The sequence below is a fragment of the Gossypium hirsutum genome, chromosome D09 (genome assembly GCF_007990345.1).
Source record: "Gossypium hirsutum isolate 1008001.06 chromosome D09, Gossypium_hirsutum_v2.1, whole genome shotgun sequence".
Classification (NCBI taxonomy): Eukaryota; Viridiplantae; Streptophyta; class Magnoliopsida; order Malvales; family Malvaceae; genus Gossypium; species Gossypium hirsutum.
Window position 1 is genome coordinate 34518463 of NC_053445.1, and position 23403 is coordinate 34541865.

General features: G+C 32.0%; 4 protein-coding genes across 4 annotated transcripts; 3 read left to right on the top strand and 1 right to left on the bottom strand.

The window, feature by feature from the left end:
- Positions 1–4823: 4823 nt before the first annotated feature.
- Positions 4824–6243, bottom strand: LOC121220832 (uncharacterized). Its single transcript, XM_041100419.1, has 2 exons — positions 5934–6243; positions 4824–5040 (listed from the first exon to the last, which is right to left on the bottom strand). Exons 1-2 carry the CDS (start codon positions 6173–6175, stop codon positions 4974–4976), a joined length of 309 nt encoding a protein of 102 aa, XP_040956353.1. The 5' UTR covers positions 6176–6243; the 3' UTR covers positions 4824–4973.
- A 4056-nt stretch (positions 6244–10299) lies between these two features.
- Positions 10300–11038, top strand: LOC107892602 (ubiquitin-conjugating enzyme E2 34-like). The gene is made up of 3 exons (XM_016817667.1): positions 10300–10386; positions 10498–10692; positions 10781–11038. Exons 1-3 carry the CDS (start codon positions 10300–10302, stop codon positions 11036–11038), a joined length of 540 nt encoding a protein of 179 aa, XP_016673156.1.
- An 853-nt stretch (positions 11039–11891) lies between these two features.
- Positions 11892–16000, top strand: LOC107892934 (O-fucosyltransferase 36). The gene is made up of 3 exons (XM_016817953.2): positions 11892–13117; positions 14277–14526; positions 15571–16000. The coding sequence occupies exons 1-3, from the start codon at positions 11979–11981 to the stop codon at positions 15745–15747; spliced, it is 1566 nt and encodes a 521-aa protein (XP_016673442.1). The 5' UTR covers positions 11892–11978; the 3' UTR covers positions 15748–16000.
- Positions 16001–17157: 1157 nt separating this feature from the next.
- On the top strand, positions 17158–22451 carry LOC107892601 (triacylglycerol lipase OBL1-like). Its single transcript, XM_016817665.1, has 6 exons — positions 17158–17263; positions 19215–19423; positions 19888–19921; positions 20176–20840; positions 22137–22271; positions 22368–22451. Exons 1-6 carry the CDS (start codon positions 17158–17160, stop codon positions 22449–22451), a joined length of 1233 nt encoding a protein of 410 aa, XP_016673154.1.
- The last annotated feature ends 952 nt before the right edge of the window (positions 22452–23403 follow it).

Consider the following 23403-nt stretch of genomic DNA (forward strand, 5'->3'; position numbering starts at 1 on the left):
TCACTGAGATGGATGGGAAAGAATTACCTAATCCAGTGAACTCAGATGCTGTGAAGAAATATTATGCCTAAAAAAACAAAAAACAAAAACAAAAAAAATAAAAAGAAACAAAAAGAAAAAGAAAAAGAAAAATCAAGATGAAAACCTGAAAAGGGTGTCTTAATAAACAAAAAAGATTAGGATGAAAACCCGAAAGGGCGTCCTAATGAAGTGGGCTCGGGCTCAAAGGAGCAAGGTGACTTGAACGGGGAGTTGAATGACGAAGTCACAATATTTGAAGCATTCTCAGAAGCTTGAAATCTTCTACACAAGAAGCCGGGCTTGAAACAATCCAGGACGAAGAAACGTGGAGAAGTTCATGCTTTGGATATCTAGAGCATTTCTGGCCATTGAATTCGCTTTCTTTTCTTTATGACAATTTATTTGTTAAACTTTCCTTGTCAATTTCCTTTGTTTGTTGCTTTTAAAAAATGAATGTGAGGTATTTCTTTCATGTCTACTTTGTCTTTTTTATGCATCTTGTGTTTGATTCATTTAAATGATAAATAGTAAGATGACATATTCTAAACAAAAGGAATGTTGAGCATTGCCTGGATAAGAATTTAATAATTATGCGGGCCCCAAAGCAAGAACAAGGTTAACAGGGGGCAGAAGGGTGATATACAAGGAAATGTGGATTATTCGCAAAATTTGAAGATGAATACAAAACCTGAGAGAAAGTCGAAAATGGAGGCAATGAATGAAGGCCCTCACGAAAGTCAGAAAGGGCCATGTGACAAACAACCCAGAGTGCATGGCATGATCATGTAGACATAAAAGCATTTAGGACAAACATGTGCATATCATAATAACATCATACATGACATATATAGGTATACCAATAGAACCAGGAATTTTGGGAGAAAGCTGTACAAAATCAATGAAGAAGAAAACTTTTAGTTTCACCTAATGTTTTTCAAAACCCTGTTTTTTTTTCAAGAATTATATTTTTCAATTTTTGTCTCTTAAAAATCAACTCATATTGCGAGAGGTGAGTTGAGCCTCGGGTCACGCTGAGGTATTTTCAATTTCTGTTTTTCAAAAAAAAAATCAACTCATATTGCGAGAGGTGAGTTGAGCCTCAGGTCACACGCTGAGGTATTTCTTTTAAATTTCTATTTTTCAAAAATCAAATCATATTGCGAGAGGTGAGTTGAGCCTCGGGTCACGCTGAGGTATTTTCAATTTCTTTTTTTCAAAAAAAAAATCAACTCATAATGCGAGAGGTGAGTTGAGCCTCAGGTCACACGCTGAGGTATTTCTTTTAAATTTCTATTTTTCAAAAATCAAATCATAATGCGAGAGGTGAGTTGAGCCCCAGGCCACACACCGAGGTATTTTCAATTTCTATTTTTTTTAAAATCAACTCATAATGCGAGATGTGAGTTGAGCTTCGGGCCGCACGCCGAGGTATTTTCAATTTCCGTTATTTTCAAAAAAAAATCAACTCATATTACGAGAGGTGAGTTGAGCATCGGGACACGCTAAGGTATTTTCTCAATTTATGTTTTTCAAAAATTAACTCATAATGCGAGAGGTGAGTTGAGCCTTGAATCATGCTGAGGCATTTTCAATTTCTATTTTTCAAAAAAAACAATAATAATTTTTTAACAATCAAATAAAATTCAGTGCTTTTAAGTCTTTGCTCTATCTCTGTTTCACAGCGACGAGCAAAGAGGAGCAGCTGTGATCACTGAATTTTGTCAGGTCCGTAGTTCATGTTTTATTTTATTTTATCTTATTTTATTTTATATATATGAATTTTTATTTTTATTTTATTTTAAATTATGATTTTTCTGGGCCGGCCTCATATGGGCCTAATGATTGGGCCTGTGGGGGTTGGATAATTGAATTTTAAATAATTGGATTTTGGACTTGTTTGGGGCTTTAGCCCATTTTTAATTTTTGTTTTCTTTTTCATATATATTAATTTTAAATATTAATTAAATAGTAATATTAAAATTTTAAAAAATACAAAAAATATAAATTACATTTTGGCCCTTAAACTTTTCTAAATTTACATTGTGACCCCTAACCTTTTTTTGAATTTGCATCTTGACCCTTAATATTTTTTAAATTACATTTGGCCTTAAACTTTCTAGAAATTACATTTTGGCCCCATGTTTTCTTGAAATTACATTTTTACCCCAAAAACTTTGCACCCTTTACATTTTGGTCCTTCTGGGCATGATAAGACCGCCCCCAATCAGCATTCGGGCGTGCCCCGCTCGCCACGCCTGAAAACAAAGAAGAAGAAGACAAAATGGAAAGATTAAAAAGAAAAAAATTGAAGAGAAAGGGGGATTTTTTTTGGCAACACAAAAAAAAAGAAAAAATAGTAGAGAAACAAAAAAATCAAACAGCAGTAAGCGAAGAGCCCACCTTGCCGTCGATCCCGCAACCACCGTCGTCGCACTGCCACTGTGACACCACCACCACCGTCGCACCTACACAAACAAACAAAGCAACAAGCAAAAAATAAAAAAAAAACAGCAAGCAAAGAAAAACAGCAGCCAAAAAGAAAGAAGAGAAGAAAGAAAAAGAGAGAAAGGAGGAGAAGGGAGGCACGCCGGCCACCGCACCACCGAACGGAAGAAGCGTCAGCGGCGCAAAGAGGCTAGGGTTCGGCCCGAAGAGAAAGAAGAAAAAGAGAGAAGAAAAAGAGAAAGAAAAGAAAGAAGAAAAAAAAGAAAAAATATATCACAGTCGGGTCAACGCGACCCGACCTGCAAAATCGACCCGACCCACGGCACCCAGCAACCCAGCAGCAGCAGTAGGCCCATTCCCAGTGGCCCAAAACAGCAACCCAGCAGGAAAAAAAAGAAAACAGGCCATTTTTAGCAGGCCAACAGCAGGCCAAGCCCAGTCCAACAGCACAGCCCAGCGCAGCAGCAGACCAAGCAGGCCCCCAGACCCAGCGCAGCAGCAACCCAGCAGCAGTAGTAACAGGCACTGTCCAGCAGCAGCAATCTAGGTCCAATAGCATAGCCCAACAGCAAAAAAAAAGAAAAAAAGGGGGGAAAAGGCCTAAAATTGTGCAGCCCATAACTTTGGGTTTTGGTAAATTCTTAATCTTTTAATTTTATCTAAATATTTAAATGTTGTCTCGTGTTTAATATTATTGGCATTTTTAGCATTTTATTTTGTATTTATGTTTTTTTAATTTTAGTTTTTAATTCGAATAATTTTAATGCATAAGGCAACGAACCGATTTAATATTAAGTCATAGAATTCATCGCTATGTTGGGTGAATATCGATAGCTCGTGTTAAATTCGGAACGCCCTTTTTAAAAAAATCAAAAATATTCAAAAATTCTCGTGTTTTAAAAAAAATGAAATAAATAGAAATAAAAAGTCCTCGTGTTCTAATAGAATCACGATTAAATATTAAATTGAATCGATTTGACACTAATTTGTTGATTTCATCGCTACGTTGGGTGAACATCATCGGTTCGTGTTAAATACAATACTTCTTTTCAAAATTTTCGCGTTTAAAAAAAAAGAAAAAAATTCGTGTTTTAAAATTTTCCATGTTTCAAAAAAAATTCTCGTGTTTAAAAATTTTCGCGTTTTCAAAAAATTTTCGTGTTTCAAAAAATTTTCACGTTTTAAAAAAAATTTTCGTGCTTCAAAAAATCTCGTGTTTTCAAAAAAAGATTCTTGTGTTTCAAAAATTTTGTGTTTTCAAAAATTATTATCATGTTACAAAATTCTTGTGTTTTTTAAAAAAATCCCGTGTTTCAATCAGATCACGATTAAATATTAAATTGAACTCGTATTTTTAAAAATAAAGACAACGCGCGTTTAACGAGATACCAATTTTGGGCGTCGTGAGGGTGCTAATACCTTCCTCGCGCGTAACCGACTCCCGAACCCTAATTTTCTCTGGATTTCCACGTAGACCTAAAATTACCTCTTTTTTAGAAATGTTTAAAAAATAATTTTTTCTTTTAAAGAAAGAGAATTTATTAGGTGTCCGATCACACTTAGAAAAAAGATCGGTGGCGACTCCCTTTTCAAATAAAATCGAGATACTGTTTTCAAATTTGCAATAATCATTTCAACTAGCGCCCATGCCCAAATTTTTATGTCGCTACAATATATATAAAATAAATTATAAGAAAAAAATTCCATACGAAGCTTGCGTGACACAACAACTTGCCAATTTTAAGCAAGCCTCAATAAGCTAGCGAATCCAGTCCTTATATATCGTATTAACAATCGAAATATGGTCGAAAGAAAAATTCTCTATTTGACAGGGCTTCTTCCTATACCTATGAATTCCATTGGACCCAGAAATGATACATTGGAAGAATCTTTTGGGTCTTCCAATATCAATAGGTTGATTGTTTCGCTCTTGTATCTTCCAGAAGGAAAAAAGATCTCTGAGAGTTGTTTCCTGGATCCAAAAGAGAGTACTTGGGTTTCCCAATAACTAAAAAGTGTATCATGCCTGAATCTAACCGGGGTTCGCGGTGGTGGAAGAACTGGATCGGAAAAAAAGGGATTCTAGTTGTAAGATATCTAATGGAACCGCCGTTGGAATTGAGATCTCATTCAAAAAGAAAGATATTATGTGGTACGCTTCAAATGTATATCAAAATTGAATCGAATTTTTCGATTGAATTATAGCTCGATTGGAATGAGTATTGTTGTTAATGTAGTAGGATGTGGATTTGAGTGTTGAAACGCATTATCCTCCTATTTATGAGTTGGGGAGGGACTATGGGTAGTTCTAGGCATTGTGTAAAAAAGAACAGATATAATCAGAACCTATAATGAGATTATTAAAAAACCGAGCTTAATTTCTTAAAAAAAATTGAACTTACGAGTACAAAAATTTGCAGCTTAGCAAAAACTGTAATCTGATACAATACATCTTGCTATTAAAACTATATAACTCTACACAAAATATAATAACCAAAAAGACAAAACTAGTGTTTTAGAGATCTTGGTAATTGTTGTCTTCTACTCCTTTCTCCTTGTAATGGAGGATTAGACCTGCTCAATTTCAAATATATTATTATAATAATAATATCAATTCTTTTCATTTTGAAAGGTAAATTTGTATAGAAGGTCCCTCTACTTTGTACTTTCTTTTGTAATTTGATTATTTATTTATTTATTACTTTTTGAAACGGGTGTTCGGTCCTTTTAAGTGAATTTTTTTTCCATTAATTCAATAAGATCATTTGACTAAATTTTATTTTTCAAACACATTTTGAATTGTGATGTGATATATATAGATATTTTTTTATATAATTAAGATAAATATTATACAAATTTGACAAAAGTATTACGGAAGCCCATTTATTAAGAGTTAGAGTGTACTTTGCTTCTTCTACTCAAAAAAATTGACTAATTAAGTTATATACGTTAGATCAAAGAGCAAATTGATCATTCTGTTAAAAAATTCATCTATTTCTTTATTAAAAAGGGGTCTCTATACATCAACGTGAGGTACCATGCCACATGTTATTGTTTGATTATTTCGTCAGCCACGCTAGCTTTTAACAATACAAATTAATGAATTTTTTAACATAAATAACCAGTTTACTTTTTGATTTAACATGCATAATTTGAATCTGAATCTCTATAACACTTTTACCTATAATTTTTCTTTTTTCTTTAAATGCAAAAATTATCCAACTATAAAAAGAAAGTCAAGATATATATATATATATATCACATCTATCATATTTTTAAAAATATAAGTTATCAAATTAACAGAAAAAAAAAAGAAAAAGAAAAACCCCTCAGAACTGAAAATATACATTTTGAAAAGTAAAGGGATTTAAAAAATAAAATAATAATAGAGGGGCTAAATAAAAAAACACATAGTACAGGGACCTTCTATAGAATTTAATACTTTTAAAACAGCAAGAAATTTTTACTTGTTTTGTATAGGATTCGAAGTGCTTGGCGGTATTCTTCGGAAACTCGAATCCACCTGTTTTTTGTGATTCAACTTGCCGGATTTCGAAACTCCGAGAACTTGAAACGACGGCGACGGCGGTGTCGAAGGGTGAGGCTCTGGAACGGAACGAGCAGCGGCTTGTGATTTATGAACTCCAGTTGATAGAAGCATTGAGAGTAGAAGTGTGAGAAGTGTTAAAGCTAAAGAGCGAGCATTCATGGCGGTGTATTGCAAAAACCAAAGAAAAAAATGGAATTTTTGTTTGTTTAGTGGGAAAATGATTGAAAAGAAAGATCGTTGATTTGGTGTTTAATGGGTTAATTCCCAAATTTTGCTGTTTTTATAAAAGAGTACAATCATCCCACATGGAATGGTTTAAGTTGGACTGTAGTTTTTTTTTTATTATTATAAAGAAAACATCAATTTTCCATTTGATTTAATTCAATTCAATTTGATGATAAAAAAATTATAAAAAACGAAATTCTAACAAATCCGAGCACTTAGTCTATGTTATAAGTGTTCATCCAACAAGTCAACATCGTAAGTGAGTTGAATCCAAACAGAATATCATACTTGAATTTTAGAATCTTTTTAAATCAACATAATTCAAATCCAAATCTGAAATGATTCAAATTGAGTGTCAAATTTGAATTAAAAAACCCTTAAATTGCACTAAAAGAAAATGACCCGAACCCTAAACTCAAAATATCCGAATTGAGTGTCGAATTGGAATTAGAAAAACCCTTAAAGTTACTCTAAACAAAATGATCCAGCTTAAATGGCAAAATCCTTAAATTACTCTAAATCAAAATGATGTGAACTCAAAATACCATATCCTAATGATATGAATCCAAAAATTCAACCTGATTAATTATAATCTGAATCGATTATATTCAATTTTATCATAATAGATTAATCATCTAAATTCGATTCAATTTAAATATGAAAACATTTTGAATTAGAAATAACATTATTATCAAATGACAAAATCTGAAATAATTTGAACACTAAATAATCCAAAATCGAGACTACCAAAACTTCAAATGATCCAAACTCAACCTTAAAACACGAAACCATATGAAAATTTTAAAATTCGAATTAACCCAACTCAAATTCACTCCACTTTGAAATTGACATGACCTATATCTAATTTACAAATTACTCATATAATGCTTTACAATCTAACAATATTTTGAGTTAATAACTTATCTCTGAGTTTTTTTTTCAAGAATCTTTCTTGAGTTTTCTTTTAAAAGAGTTTTAACAACCTTTTCAGATTGTGGGAAATTAGAGCCGCTTGAAGGGGGTTGTGGATTTTTCTTGTTTCTAAGGCTTTTTAGGATTTCTACATACCACGTTCTATTTTTTCTATCTATTTTCCTTATTTGCTTCTTTATTGTTCTAATTTTTGATTTATTATTCTATTTTATTTATCTTAGTTATCTATTTTAACTGTTTTATCTAATTTGGATTCGATTGTGTTTTAGATTATATCAAAATCTAAATTTCTTTCCGAATGTCTAAAGCCCTAAGTCGAATTCGCGACTTGGACAAATTTTACGATCCTCTTCTGCTCATCCATCTGTATTGATTGAAATTATGTGCTTTATTTTAATCCGAAAATTTTTATACCAACGATGATATATTAACTAAAACAAAAAAATAAGAATTAAAAATAATTAATTTAATCTCATAATTTTTACGTCAACAATGATGATGATATCCAAAAAGAAATATCTAAAAGAGGGATCAAGTGAGAACATGTGCATTGCTTTGACTGTTGCATCATGGAACTCTGACTTGCTGATTTGGTAAACACTTAGAATACAATGGGTGTTTTTTCTTTTGGGGGTCATGTGATTAAGCACGTGATTATTTATTAATTTTCATTGGGGACATAAAAATGTTTTGGTTTTTAAATATTCTTAATGTTGGATCTCTACAGTTAACAGCTGTTAAGAAAAAAAAATTGAAATAAGGAATGCTTTAATACTTGTTTTGACCCCCTTATTGTTGGTGAAATTTTTATTTTGGTCCTTTTACTCTCTCTTTTTTATCATTTTTCTCCTTTACCTTCATTTTGTCCCTTATGTTAGTCCATTTACCATTTTTGTTTTTAAAAAACCCTGTCCCTTGATACTAGACTTAATATTTGTTTTGGCTTGTGAATTATAGTGAAATTTTTATTTTGCCCATCTGTTTGTATTTGATTGGCTTAAACGGTCACGTGGATTTTTTTTAAATGGAAGTAGTCAAGGAAGTAACATAATAATGGATGAAAAGAAAGTAAAGAGGGTAAAGGATTAAAGTGAGAATTTCAAGAAAAGAGGCAAAAAAAAGACCTTTTAACTCAGAAAAGGGCTAACTCAAAACAAATTGACCTCGATCTTAAAAGGATAAACTATAATAACTTTATAAAAAAATGCCCAAATCCAAAATAAACCAAACTTGCAAAGATCTAAACTCGAATTGATCCAAACTCAAAACGATACGAACTCAAAATTAATTTAAATAAAAACTTCCTAAACTAAAAATTGATCTAAACTCAAAATAACCCGAATTTAAAAATGACACGAATAAAAATTACCTAAATTCAAAATTAAACTGAACTAAAATAACTTGAAAATTTTAAATTTGTAATTGATATGATCTAAATATCAACTTGACTTGTCTAAGTTTTTATACATATATTTAACTTAGGTACAAATATTTAAAAATAATAATAAAATACAAAGTTTGAATGACATAAATGATTTGGCCATGATACATGGGGGGATGATATAATTCTTAAAACCAAGCATTCTATTAGTCTAATTTTAAAATTCTTTAAATGTCTGAATCAAAATTAATGAATTCGGTTGGGTCGATTATATTGATTGGGTTCTGATTTTAGCTTCACGAAATTGGGTAATATAATTATATATATATATATAAGATGATTAAGTTGGAGGTAATTGTTGAGGGGTTTTCCATTTTTTACAAAGGAATTTTCGAGGGGTTATTTGTTGAGGGTTAACGAATTTTTCTCAAAAAATGGTAGAATTGGATTGGACTAATTGATGTATTGATCCATATATAAGAGTTGAACTAGTTTCTGAGTGAATTGCATGAAACTGGTAAAAATTCGAAAATTAGACTAAAAAATCAACGGTTAAATCAGTTTTATAATTTTATAAGTATATTTATATTTTTAAAATAATTATTTTTTACTGTTGGGCTGACGATCAAATGGGTCTGATCGGTTCAATCAATTTGATAACCGATCCAATTACTAAAATATTGTACCTACCTTACCCATTCTACTCCTATATGTTGTAGGTAATGGGTTCAAAATTTTAAATCTTATAAAATGTAAATTGTGAATTTCCATGGCAGGGTGAAGGTGCGCTTCCTCTTCTGAATCCAACATAGCTTTCGATAGAGGATGGAGACAAAGTTCGAGACTGAAATCGAGTACAAACACCTTGAACTTAATACCGGACATGTTGAACGATATTCATTCGTCCTCAACGAATGACGCTTCTAAAATTTCTTCTTAAAAAGTCGAAAAATTATTTAATTTATTTATTTTTAATTAAATATCAATTTATTAATGAAATTTGAAATTCAATTCAATTAATCTATATAATTATTTCTAAAATGTAAAATTAAAATCTAAAATTAAAATTTCAATACTTATAAATCAAAAAAAATTATGAAATGGTAGCTAATGGCAACAGTAATTTAATTGGTTTTCCTTTGGGATAAGATTTCATATATATATATATACACACACATACATACAATAGCTTTGTTGTTGGACTTCTTTGAGAACATCAATTTCAATTGTTGTTTCACTTTTTTTCTTATTCCGGTTTATAGATATAGAAGTATTATATTAATTTTGAGGAAAGATATTCATTATTCGATTACACTGATCACGACAAATTTACTTTTAATGTAGTGATTTTTTTTATGGCATAATGATTATTTTATTATTTATTTACGCTCAATTTATTTTTTCCAGTCAATGTTAACGAGTTTATTTTCCGTAGTATTTTTCTAATAACTCCAGAAAAAAATACAAAGAATGTGTTATAGGTTGTAGTAATTTATTTTATGAAAATTGGAGGAACCGGTTTCTCATGTTGTTGCTCGTCCATCCCCGAATGACATTCTTGAGTGGAGTAAGTTTATCAAATCTGTTTCCATCTCCTTTCTTTAGATAAGGCTCTGTAATTATCATGTGAAAAACATCTTCTGCAATAAGATTTTGCCTGCTATCCTAGGATTTTATCTTTAGACAGGAAATCCGTTGTTTTCATTTTTTCCAATGCTTTTGAATGTGACTCCTGTCAGTCGAGATGCATGTCAAGTGTCATTTGGCCAACTCCTCAAATAGTGTAAATATTACTCATGTTTGGCGTCTGATTATTGAAAAGGAGTTGCAGGCATGCTCCACTCCATTGATTGTCCAAGTCGTATTATTGATGTGGTGGACTATGAAGCACGGACATGCTATAAAGCCCCTTTGTATCATATTGGCGTTTGTCAACATGTAGACACCTGATGTTGGTGGAGGAAGGTCTCGATTTGTGTACAATACTGCCGCGTTTTGCCGTATCATGTCGTACCCATGTTGTGTGTGTCCGTGCTTCATAGGTGGTAGGTTTTCTGGACATCTAACTCTTCTGCTTCACTGTTCAGATTATGTGCTGGAAGGGAGTGAAGCAGGTCGGCTACTTCGCCCCATAATAGTCTGTGCAATTGTTATCTAAACTCATTTATACTGGAAGAATCTCTAATATTACAATCTTATTTATTTAATATATTTGGTTTGCTAAGGTGGGTTTTACTATGGAAAAATCAAGTTCCCTCCGGAGTATCCCTACAAGGTCTTTCTATGGCAGCCCGACTTTCCGAAAATTGTTTCAAGAGTACGTGGATAAGTACAAGCAGCAGCAGCAACGGCAACTTAATTCAGAACGTTTATCACCAGAATCACTTCAAAGAGAAAACTCGAAACCTGATGCAGACAATTCAGGGGAAGACGTTAAAAAGGTGGACATTTCAACACCTTGTCAAGAACCCCTCATATCCTAAACACTGCACAACTCTCCCCTTAGGAACACCTAGCAGATTGCCCCCCTGACGGGGAAGAGCACTTGTTTAATTCAAGGAGCTCTATACACGTCGTAGTGCCATCTTACCTAAACTTGTTAATATGATCTACCAGTTCACTTTAACTCAATTATAGAGCGACATGTATTGTCTTGGAATTAGAGCAGTCCCGGCCTTGGGGTGGTTTGATGGTGTGGTCGCTCAGGAGTCAGGACCCAAGATTGAAAGATGTCCAAAATATTATTTTTCAATTTTTAAGGTGTCCCAAAATTTATTTTTAACTTTTAAGCGTTTAAATTTTCTTTACCAAGTTTTAAAAAATTTTAAAAAGAAAGTTTTCTCTAACTTTTAAGGAATCTACAAACCTATTTTTTTTTTTGTTTAAGGCTTCAAAAATATCGAGAACGAGTCTGGATTAGAGGAGTCCACGTATATTAAAAAAGGCCCCAACGAGAGGCCAAAAAAACCAACTACTAAGAACTTTCCTATTAATAATCTAGTCAACCCCGACTCTACTAGATTTAAAAATGTAAGTTTAATTGTTAAAGTTGCTAAAATTCTTCTATTAAATTTAAGTTCATTATGACACTTTTTTTTGTTACATGGTTATAAAGGAGCATTTTTTTATTTTTAAAATTTTTCACCAATAAATTTAATAAATGAGTTTTAACAGTGTTAATAATTGGATTTGATTTTTAAAATTTGATAAATTTAAGGACTAAATTCTTGAAAAATGAAAGTAAAGGAACTAAATTCAAAATATACTAAAAGTACAAGGACTTGTAGTAAATTTTAACCTTGCTTTAAACATTCCAGCATTCGACTTTTTAAATCAAAACTAATACATAACAGATTTTCGAATTTCCCGGCTATCACCACCAACGACTCAGCGGTTCACTCAGTGACTCACTCCCTTGCAACCATGGCTCGGGATTCTCCCAACGAAGACGACGATCACGAAAACTTAATCCACCAAAACAAGGACAAAAGCGCCAGTTTCCGCATCGAAGAGCTCCAATCCCCAATCCGACGTCGTTTAAGCAAAGGGCACTACTTATTCGCCGCCATCGTCACCGTCATTTCCCTTGTCGCCACTATTTACCTCTTCTGCTCTTCCAAGATCTGTGGTACGACGTCGGATAGAATCAAGGAATCTCAACTCCGAGCCCTTTACTTATTAAATAAACAACGAAGTTCCCTCTTCGATCTATGGAATCACACTTTTGGTACCTCTAATAACATCACAGCCGTCCGATTTGATCAAATCAAAGCTTCGTTACTCGATCAGATCACGTTAAACAGGCACATCAAGGATACCTTGTTATCGACAGAAAATGGCACCGTTTCAGTACCTATCGTGAACGGTTCCGAAATTTGCCGGAAAATCGACCCGAAATCCTCTAAGAGAAGAACGATTGAATGGAAACCCGACCCGAATAAATTCTTGTTCGCGATTTGTTTGTCGGGTCAAATGAGTAACCATTTGATTTGCTTGGAGAAACACATGTTCTTCGCGGCGGTTTTGAATCGGGTTTTGGTTATACCCGGTTCAAAATTCGATTACCAGTACAATCTGGTCTTGGATATCGAGCATATCAATGAATGTATCGGGAGAAAAACAGTGATCTCATTCGAAAATTTCATGGAATTGAAGAAGAACCACGCTAGAATCGATAAATTCATTTGCTATTTCTCGATTCCTTTGCCGTGTTATACGGACGAAGATCATTTGAAGCAGTTGAAATCATTGGGGATTTCGATGGGAAAAGTGGAAACCGCTTGGAAAAGCGAGGATATTGAGAACCCTAGTCCGAAAACGGTGAAGGACGTGGAAGAAAAGTTTGGGACAAAGGAGGATGTGATTGCGATCGGCGATGTTTTCTTCGCGAATGTGGAGAAGGATTGGGTGCTGCAACCACGGGGTCCCATCGCGCATAAGTGTAAGATATTGATTGAGCCCAGCAAGCTTATTTTGTTGACTGCTCAACGGTTTATTCAAACGTTTTTGGGGAGTGGTTTCGTTGCACTCCATTTCCGCCGACATGGATTCTTGAAGTTCTGGTAAGTTTTCTCTTTGTTTCGTATTAAGCATAGAATAGAAAATTTTCTTTTGTCCGTGTTGACTCGCTATGTGAGAAATCTTCGAAACGATCGATATTTTGCCTAAAGTGTTTGTGATCAGTTTTATCTCTAAAGTATACAAAGAGCCTCGAGAAATGAGAATGCCTCACCCATAAAAAGAAATGTGAATTTTTATTTTTGGTGGTATTTTAACATGTTCCCTTCTATGGCATTTGGTGGGTGAGTAGCTCTCGATGCGTGATTCCCACGAGGTTGTTCCCAGAGTAAAGAGACAAAATCCAAAAATAATATTGAGTAAAGATAATTTGGGCACAATGTCTACCAGTATTGAAGTATCTGTCAGCTCTCAGTAAACGGCATTTTAAAATTTTCTTTTAAAGCAAGTTCCACCTCTCCTCAAACGGTTTGATATCCTTTAAAATCAATAGTCATATTGAATTCCGATTAAATTTAGGTCGAGTTGAGTTATACCCCTAAATTAAGGATAAGCTATTCAAACTCTGTTGAGCTTTTTACCACTAAACTCAATAAGTGCGGGTTAAAAGAACAGAAATTAAAACCTTATAATGGTAACATTAGGCTTGTTTCCTTTGGTTTGAATGTTGTTTGCTGCTGGTAGTACTAGAATATTAATTTCATCAGTATTAATTGAAAGTTTAAAACATAATCTTTTAATGACCTTCTCCCATAAGGAAAAAGAAAATAGAAGGATTAGAACATTATGTTTTAAACTTGCAATTGTTTCCCAAATTTGGCATGATAGTTGAACTCGGGTATATACAGTACGAGTAAGGTAAATTTTATCAAACTTTTTCATATATGTCGAGAATCTTTGAAAGATGGTATCAATATACGTAGAATACAAATATTTTATGGAACATAAATTGCTTATATTTTAGATTCCCATTGGCATTTCAACAAAGTTAGCCATTGGCATTTTAGATAAAATGTTCTTTTACTGGGATTCATATATGCCTCATTATTCCATCTTTTTAAACCAAAGTTTTTCCATGTATTAGAGATAGAGAGTGTTTAAAGGATTGTATCTTTATATCCAAATACGTGTTGTATACAAATATTTCAAGAAAAGTGAAGGGTCGGAATAGCAGACTAACATTTCTTTGCTTATATTACTCAGCAATGCCAAAAAGCCAAGCTGTTTCTACCCTATACCTCAAGCTGCGGATTGCATAAGGCAAATGGTTGAAAAGGCCAACACTTCGGTCATTTATCTTTCAACAGATGCAGCTGAGAGCGAAACCAGTTTGCTGCAATCCATGCTTGTGATGAACGGGAAGACTATACCACTTGTTAAACGTCCTCCTCGTGATTCAGCTGAAAAATGGGATTCCTTGTTATACAGGCATGGCCTTGATGGTGATGATCAGGTTAGTATTCATGGATCGAATCAAGTTTTGGTTGAGTTTATGGTATCAAAACCATACATTTTTGTTTAAACCCCTTTTTTAAAACAACTTAGCTCATCCAAATGCTTTTTCTTTGTCCTCTTTCTGGTTTTATGTGCTGATAATTAATTTCTCCTTGTTTTATTTACCCATGATGATCAAATTGGATTCGGATGTAGCTTATGTATGATATCAAAGTCATGCAATTTTGTCTAACCTCATATATAGGCTTTAATATTTTTGTTTAAGTTCTCCAAAATATCGGATATATGTTTAAATTTGGACGGATAACTCAATTTTTAAACATAGTTGATAATCAATTAGTAATGTGAGATTTTAATAAGTTAAAATGTATCATAGGTGCTTGTAGTTTTTATAAATTAATTTAGATTAGTCATTGTACTTTTGTATTTTTATTTTGAGGAATTTAATTTCTCTAGTTTTTAAATTTTAAAATTTATATCCAATTGCTAACAATGTTACATATTTTTTTGTTAAATTGGTTGGTATGACATTTTAAAATTAAATGATGTTGTAATGAACTCAAAATTAACAAAATAATTTCAACAGTGTTAACAGTAGGACTTGAATTTTGAAATCTAAAAAAGAGAGAGACTAAAGTGCTAGAAATAAAAGTATAGGGAGTAAATTCCAAATTTGTTAAGAGTATAAGGACATATGGCATATTTTAACCATTTTAATATTACTTTAGTTGAGTAAGAAAAAGATATTCATGGGTCGAACCTTATTCAAGTTGAATTTATGTATGGAATTAAAATGTACATTTTTGTCTAAACTCTTTTTTTTAAAGACCTAATTTTTATGTTAAAACTCAATTTTAGGGTCTAATATTTTTGTCCAAATTACTTCAAATAACATACAAATCTTCTAGCTTTGAATGAATAACTCGATTCTTAAACAATTTCATTGTCCTCTTTTTTAGTTTTATTGGCAGATAGCCAATATGTCCCAATTTTACTTTGCCACTGATGATCAAACTAAGTATTTTGATTTACTATATCGAAGGTGGAAGCTATGCTAGATAAGACCATCTGTGCTATGGCGAGTGTATTCATCGGAGCCCCCGGTTCGACCTTCACGGAGGATATTTTACGGCTCCGGAAAGGTTGGGAAACCGCATCCTCATGTGATGAATACTTGTGCCATGGTGAAGAGCCGAACTTCATAGCCGGTGACAAGTGAAGATTATATGAAAACGGTCAGTCGTAAAATCGCATAACTTCGAATTTTCTCTCTTCCTAGAGATTTTAGTGAATTCTAAGAACGTCCAATTGATTAAATTTTTAGACCTCCGACTTTTTGTTTTATTCTAAAATACCAGTAATTAAAATTTATGTTTGATATAAATTTGAATGAGGTATGAATTTTGATCTATCAAATATGTGAATAAATTTGGAGAAAATTAATCATATTCTTGTTTTATACATTCTGGACATTGATTTCGAGTTCATGACACATAAGCTTTGTATGTTCCGATATGTTGTTAATGAAGTGACGAAGCCATTTGGATTGTATAAATATGGAAAATTCATATTTCCTTATTATATTCATGTATTAAAAACAAAATAAATCACGTAATATATCTCAATAAAATATTATAGTATGTATATTATTATTTAAACATTTGACTAGGATAATGTCACGAGTTATCCAGGCATAAACTCAGTTAGGAAAATTACTAAAATGTCCTTTGCATTTAAAATAAATTATATTATTAAGCGGAAATTTAGTGTTTTTTTTTATTTTTTTAAAAATGCGACTTAATAGTATAAAAATTAAGTCTCTCCAAACTTTTTGCACCTAATTATTAAGCGCTTTAACGAAGAAAATTAATTATCTCTTTGACCAACCTTGACCGTTAAAAATTAACAAAATTGATAAGGTTGGTTTAAATTGTTTTTAAAATTTTCAATTTTTTTTCCATGTGGCAGAATGGCATAATTTTTTAAAAAAACTAATTATGACATGGAATTTAGTGATTAAGATAATAAATTTACAAATAAAATAATTTTTTAATACCTTTTCTTCTTCAATTTCAAACTTCTTCTCAAAATAAAAAATTTCTTTATTTTCTACCATCCTTGTCACCGATGAAGCTCCTTTTGGTTCTTGTTTTAACAGTGGAATAAAGCCCTTTCTCTCTTTCTTTCTCTTTCCCAAATGATTTTCTTTGATGTTAATCAGAATTTTGTGAATCTAGACCTTGAGTTCAAAATTCAACCCATTTTCTTCATTATCATCATTCATATTTGAATCTTCTTCTCTATAAATCCAATGCCTCAAAAGAAGTAGAGGAACTAAGTGAAAACTTTCAGTTACACAACATAGAATAAGTTTGCACTCTTTGACTCGATTAATGGGTGGATGTATCCACCACATGATTTTCTATGGAGGCTTTTCTACTCTGAGATGGGTTGCAAAGAATTTTGACTGCTTTTCTTGATAAGGGTTATTGTAATTTTTTTAGGAAATTTGATGGATTTACTGGTCACTTTCCAGTTGATTTTGGTTTTATACATTTGAAACATTTGCCTTTGGCTTAGTGATTTGGGTTTTGTTGAAGGTATGGGTATGGTTTGTTTTTGTTAAAAAATGATGATGCTAGATGTTACCTTTAGTGGTGAGGGTGGAAACGGGTTTAGCATGGTGAAGGAGTTGAGTTCCACAAGCTGTGAGTGGAGGATGAAGGTTGGTGGAAGTGACTATTGGTGAACAACATGAAAGCTTTTTGAAAATACTCTGCAAATAGTGTCTGATGCAGGAAAAATTGCAAAACTTAAAAAGTTTTCACTTTTAAACTTTGAAATATAAAAAGGAATATTTTAAAAAAGTTCATGAAAAAAAAATATTTAATGTCATATTTCAAAAATAGGATTTTTTTTACAGTTGTAACTGCCACATCATCAATTGCGTTAATTTTTAACGGTCAGTGTCAGTTAAAAGGTCTATTTGATCAAATTTCTCTGTTGAAGAACTTAATTGGATGCAAAAATTTAGAGGGGCTTAATTGATTTTTTATATAATTTAATTGGATCAAACTAATTGAATCAAACTATTTTATATAATGTTATAAAATAAGGACTCCATCCAATTTTTAGATTAATTTCATTGAATAAGTCTTTGAACTTGAATGAATAATAAAATCATTAACTAGATTTATAAATTATATAACATATAAAAATGCAAACATAAAAATAAAAAATATATTTTATATAATAAAAAAAATTGATAAGCTTGAATTTTAAAAGTTCAAGATCCATTTTAAATTGGAATTTTCATTTTACAATTCATTTCTCGATTCTAATATTTTTTAATGCTTTCCCTCTATCATTTTAATTATTAGACTTTTATCATTGCTAAAAAAAACAAATAAGATCAATCGATTGAATCGCAAACCAACTATTTAAGAATTACCCTTAATATATTTTTATAACTTTCGATAAATTAACTATTTGCATCATAAAAGTTTGGGTAAACTATAAAAATAGTCACTTTTGTTTGCCTCAGGTTACATTTTAGTAACTTATGTTTGAAATGTTACGTTTTAGTCACTTATGTTATCGTTTTGTTACGAAGTGGTCCCTCTACCATTAAGCTCCATTACCTCCCTAACGGCGGTCCTACGTGGTAGTCTAAATTAAATTTATTTAATTAAAAACCTATTTCCATCCCAGCAACTGGACATCCAAATTGACATTTAAAACCCAGTTGGACTACCACGTAGGACTGTCGTTAGGGAGGTAACGGAGTCTAACGGTAGAGTGACTACTTCGTAACAAAACGATAACATAAGTGACTAAAACGTAACATTTCAAACATAAATAATTAAACTATAATCTAAGACAAACAAAAGTGACTATTTTTTTTTTATAGTTTACCTTACAAATTTTGATCTATATATGTATTAATATCTCATATGATATTTTTCTTAAAAAAATAGTTTTTTATTTTTTATTATATTAGCATCTTATAATCGTATATATAAAGTTGGTATTTTCGGAATCCTCGAAACGTCTGCCTTTCAATCGCCCCATACATCGTCCATATCCACTTTCTTTAGTGATCCATTTCAAGCAAGCTCGTAAAGTGTATATATATATATGTTTTTGAAATTTATATCATACAAATTATTAATATATAAATACTTTTTAAAAATATAAAATGCCTTAAAATACAATTATAATATAATAAAATATGTAAATGCAATATGAATATATTAATTATTAAATTTACTTGTAAATTGTATGGTATGAAAAAACAAAATATATTAGTCAAATATTTTTAGGTAAACCTCAAAATTATATCTTGTTAAAGTCTAAGGTCCATTTTTATGATTTAAAAAATTATTTTATATACATATTTATACATTTTATAATTATAAATTTAGATAAATATAATTTTTTTAATAAATAAAAATTCAAATCAATTCAAAATAAAAATATTTCTATTCAAATTCAATCATTGTCTAGCAATGAACTCTAACTATTTAAGCTTGAGCAAAGTTTTGAACAACGAATTTAGACTCATCTACAAAATCTTAACATTATATTCAAGTCGAATTTAGCTCAAACAATAAGAAACTTAAACTTAAATTCGAGTTGAAATACTAAACTTTCGATCTTAACTCGAATTTAAATTCGTTTTTGTAGGAGAAGTAATAATACCAAAGAGAGGCACAAAGACATTCATTAGTACAATTGGACAATTAGATGAACGAGTTGAGCTTTATAAAGTCACTGAACGAATTGTAAACTTGGAATTGGATGATAGAGCAATAATGGATCTGTGTATGATGGCATCAAAGCTAGCTTATGAAAATGCTCAAGTTGTTAAAAACGTCGTCGTTCATCATTGGAAGGCAAGCCTTTTTTTACTAATTTTTTTCTTCCAATTTTATCTCGATTTTGTTGTTCCATTTTTTTTAGTACGAAACGTATGTTTATTCGGATATGAATATAAAAATATGATATTTGAATAACTCTTTAAATATATCTGACGGTAATGGGATGCGATGGTTTTTTTTAGAACTCGAACTAGATAAACTCAAATATTTGCGTAAACCTGATTTTATGTAATATTCAAAAAACTTGAACCTAGGGTTGAAAAAAAATCGAAAATTTTAACCCAATTTTAGAAGATAAGTTCAAAAAATTACTCAAGCCAAACCAAAATTTTAATTTATTTTAATTTTTTATGATGTAAAAAATAAATATTTTTATCTTTAAAATAGTACACATTATTTAATCATGGACTCAATTATAAATCGTAACAATTTGATTGGCAACTAATGACTTTTGCAATTGATACTTGTGATGTTTACAGATGCATTTTGTGGACTTCTACAACGGCTGGGATGGTAAGATCAGCCAATTTCTATACATAACTTTTCGAGATCGGATTATTCGTTAGGTTTAATACATATGATTTGGCTCGAATTATTATTTAATTTTTATTAAAAATGATAAAAATAAATTTTAAGCATAATGATCTAGGCTTGCAACTCGATTTGAATCGTGCTTGAGAAGAAAAATCATTTTCAAACTGCAACTTGATCTATAAACACTTTTAGTTCCTACATCGTTTATCTATGGTTATTTCTTTTTATTTTAGATTACCAAAAGGAAAATTCAACTCAAGTTTTTATGATATGTGACAAGCCTAAGGATGCAACCCTAATATTGATAAGCTTTCGGGGCACTGAACCGTTTAATGCTAACAATTGGAACACTGACATCGATTACTCATGGTATGAAATTCCAAAAGTAGGGAAACTTCATATGGGATTTCTCGAGGCATTAGGTTTAGGAAACAGAGAAGATATTAAAACTTTTCGTTATCATCTTCAAACAGAAATCGTAAAAAAGTCTGATGATGGCATTGGTAAAATCAACATCCGATCACTAGACATGACTGCTTACCATATGGTGAGAGAAAAGCTCAGGAGCTTGCTAGAAGAGCACAAGAATGCAAAATTTATAGTTACCGGGCATAGTTTAGGAGGCGCTTTAGCAATTTTGTTTCCAATAGTGCTTGTGATACATGAAGAGAAGAAATTAATGGAAAGATTGCTAGCAGTTTATACGTTCGGACAACCAATGGTTGGGAATCAACAACTCGGGAAGTTCATGGAAGCTCATTTGGATCATCCAGTCCCAAAGTATTTCAGAGTGGTTTATTGCAATGATCTTGTTCCTAGGTTGCCCTATGATGATAAAACCTTCTTGTATAAGCATTTTGGGGTGTGCCTATACTACAACAGCTGTTACATTGAACAGGTATTCACTTTTACATGGTTCCGATTTTTTATTTTTCTTAAAGTATTTGGGTTCAACGATATATCTTAATATGGGAATAAAGATGTGATCCTTTGAAAACCGTGCTAGATAAATACACATGCTAGATAAATACCCATGTTCAAGACTCACTTATGTCTAATTACGGTTTTTGTTCCTCTACTATGCTATAATTTGGAATTTAATCTCTTTATTTTATTTTGACATAATATGACCCTTTCACTTTTTATAATGTTATTAGTAGATCCATCAGCTAGGGGTTTTTTTTCCTATTATTTGAGAACACAATTAGAGTCACATGGAAATCCAATTAATCATTTGTCCAATAATAAATTTACATGTTAGTTAAACGCTTAAATCTATTAAAAATAGATTCTCGTCACTTTAACCACTAATGATGTTATTAATTTGAACTTACTAGCAATAGTATAATGAATAGAGGGACGAAATCATGTCAAATTAAAATTGGGGGATTACCTGTAGAATTTCAATGCAAAAAAAAAGGGGACTATTACACTTTTATATGATAAATGTTGGCTTATGTCATGATTTGACCTCTAAATTATATGTGTTTTTTTTGTCACACTTTATTTTATAAAATATCATTTTCGTTCTAATTTATCCTAAAAAATAAAAATTGTCAATAAGAACGAGGCAAGTGACAAGTGGCACGTGATACATCTTTATTGAATGCAGATGATTTTTAGGGCAAAATATAACGTAAATAATAATTTAAGTACTAAAGTGAGATAAAAAATATTTAGACACAAAAAAAAAGGAGTATAATTGAAGAGACAAATCGGGAGTTAAGTCCTAAATGTTGTTTGTTTATTTATCGTCATTATTGAGTATACAATACACAGCTTACTTAAATTTCATAATACATAGCTTACATAATTTTTGAACTTGCATAATTTTCGTAATTCATAACTTACATAATATTGAACTTACATAATTTTCATAATACATAACTTATTTAATTTTCATAATATAAAACTTACATAACTTATACAGTACACAGCTTACATAATTTTCATAATACATAACTAGCATAATTCTTCATAATACAGCAGTTACATAATTCTTAAAGAATTAAGAAATGGACCGGCCTTGGATGAATTTGTCAAGGGTAAGCAACAGTTATCGAAATGGAGTACAGACTTTTTTAGATTTTGCATTTCAATATGCAAGCCAGGAGAACATGATTCTTTGCCCCCTGTAAGAAGTGTGTCAACATCAACTGGCATTATCGTGAGGTCGTATACGAGCATCTAATAGTTGATGGGTTTATTCGGGGTTATAAACAATGGCTTTTTCATGGAGAATGCTCGCCTAGTACTTCATCTTCAAGGATGGATGTATCTTATTCTGGTACTGGTTACCATCAGTATGATAGAGGGGGTGACATGGAAGGTATGTTGCGGGATGCATTTAATATGCACAATCATGGTGTCCAGTCCTTCCCAGCGGACTTTGTGGCTTCTCATGATTGCAATCTTGGTGGAAAAGCTTTTACTGAACCGGAAAGTAGTGTACCTCATGAAGAACCGAATGGAGAAGCGGCAAAGTTCTACCCGCTACTTAATGATATGAACGAAGAACTGTATGAGGGATCAAAATTTTCAAAAATGTCCTTCTATGTTCGTCTTTTTCAATTAAAATGTTTGGGAGGGTAGACCGGAAAATCATTGACAATGTTGTTAGAGTTTTTGAGAGAAATGTTTCCGTTTGCAAAAATCCCTCAGTCATGCAAAGATATGAAGAAAATGATAAAAGATTTAGGCCTTGGGTACAACAAAATCCATAGTTGCCCGAATAACTGCATGTTGTATTGGGGCGATCGGAGAAACCAACAGTGCTGTCATGTATGCGGCCACTCCCGTTGGATAAGTAGAAATACAGAAGATGGGAACGACGATGAAAATGATGCACACTCAAGAAAGAAGCCTGTCAAGATTTTACGGTATTTTCCGTTGATACCAAGGCTTCAAAGGCTTTTCATGTCATCGAAGACAGCGGAGTTAATGACGTGGCACCATGATGGACGAACTGATGATGGATTACTAAGGCATCCGGCAGATTCTTTAGCTTGGAAATCATTTGACAATAAATTTCCAAGCTTTGCAAGCGATCCTAGGAGTGTGAGGCTTGGGCTAGCATCTGATGGATTTAATCCTTTCAAGATCATGAGTACTGCGTACAGTACTTGGCTAGTAGTGCTTGTTCCTTACAATCTGCCTCCGTGGATTTGCATGAAGCAATCTTCCATTATCTTATCTATGATTATCCCTGGGGAGAAAGGGCCCGGGAATGATATCGATATTTATTTACAGCCATTTATTGAAGAGTTAAAACAATTATGGGCTAGTGTCGAGACATACGATGTGCTGAGAAAGGAGAACTTTAATTTACGTGTAGCTTTGATGTGGACCATTAATGACTTTCCCGCTTATGCCAATTTATCCGGTTGGAGTACCAAGGGTCGTTATGCGTGTCCTTGTTGTGCTGCACAAACATGTTCGCAATGGTTGTACAATGGGAAGAA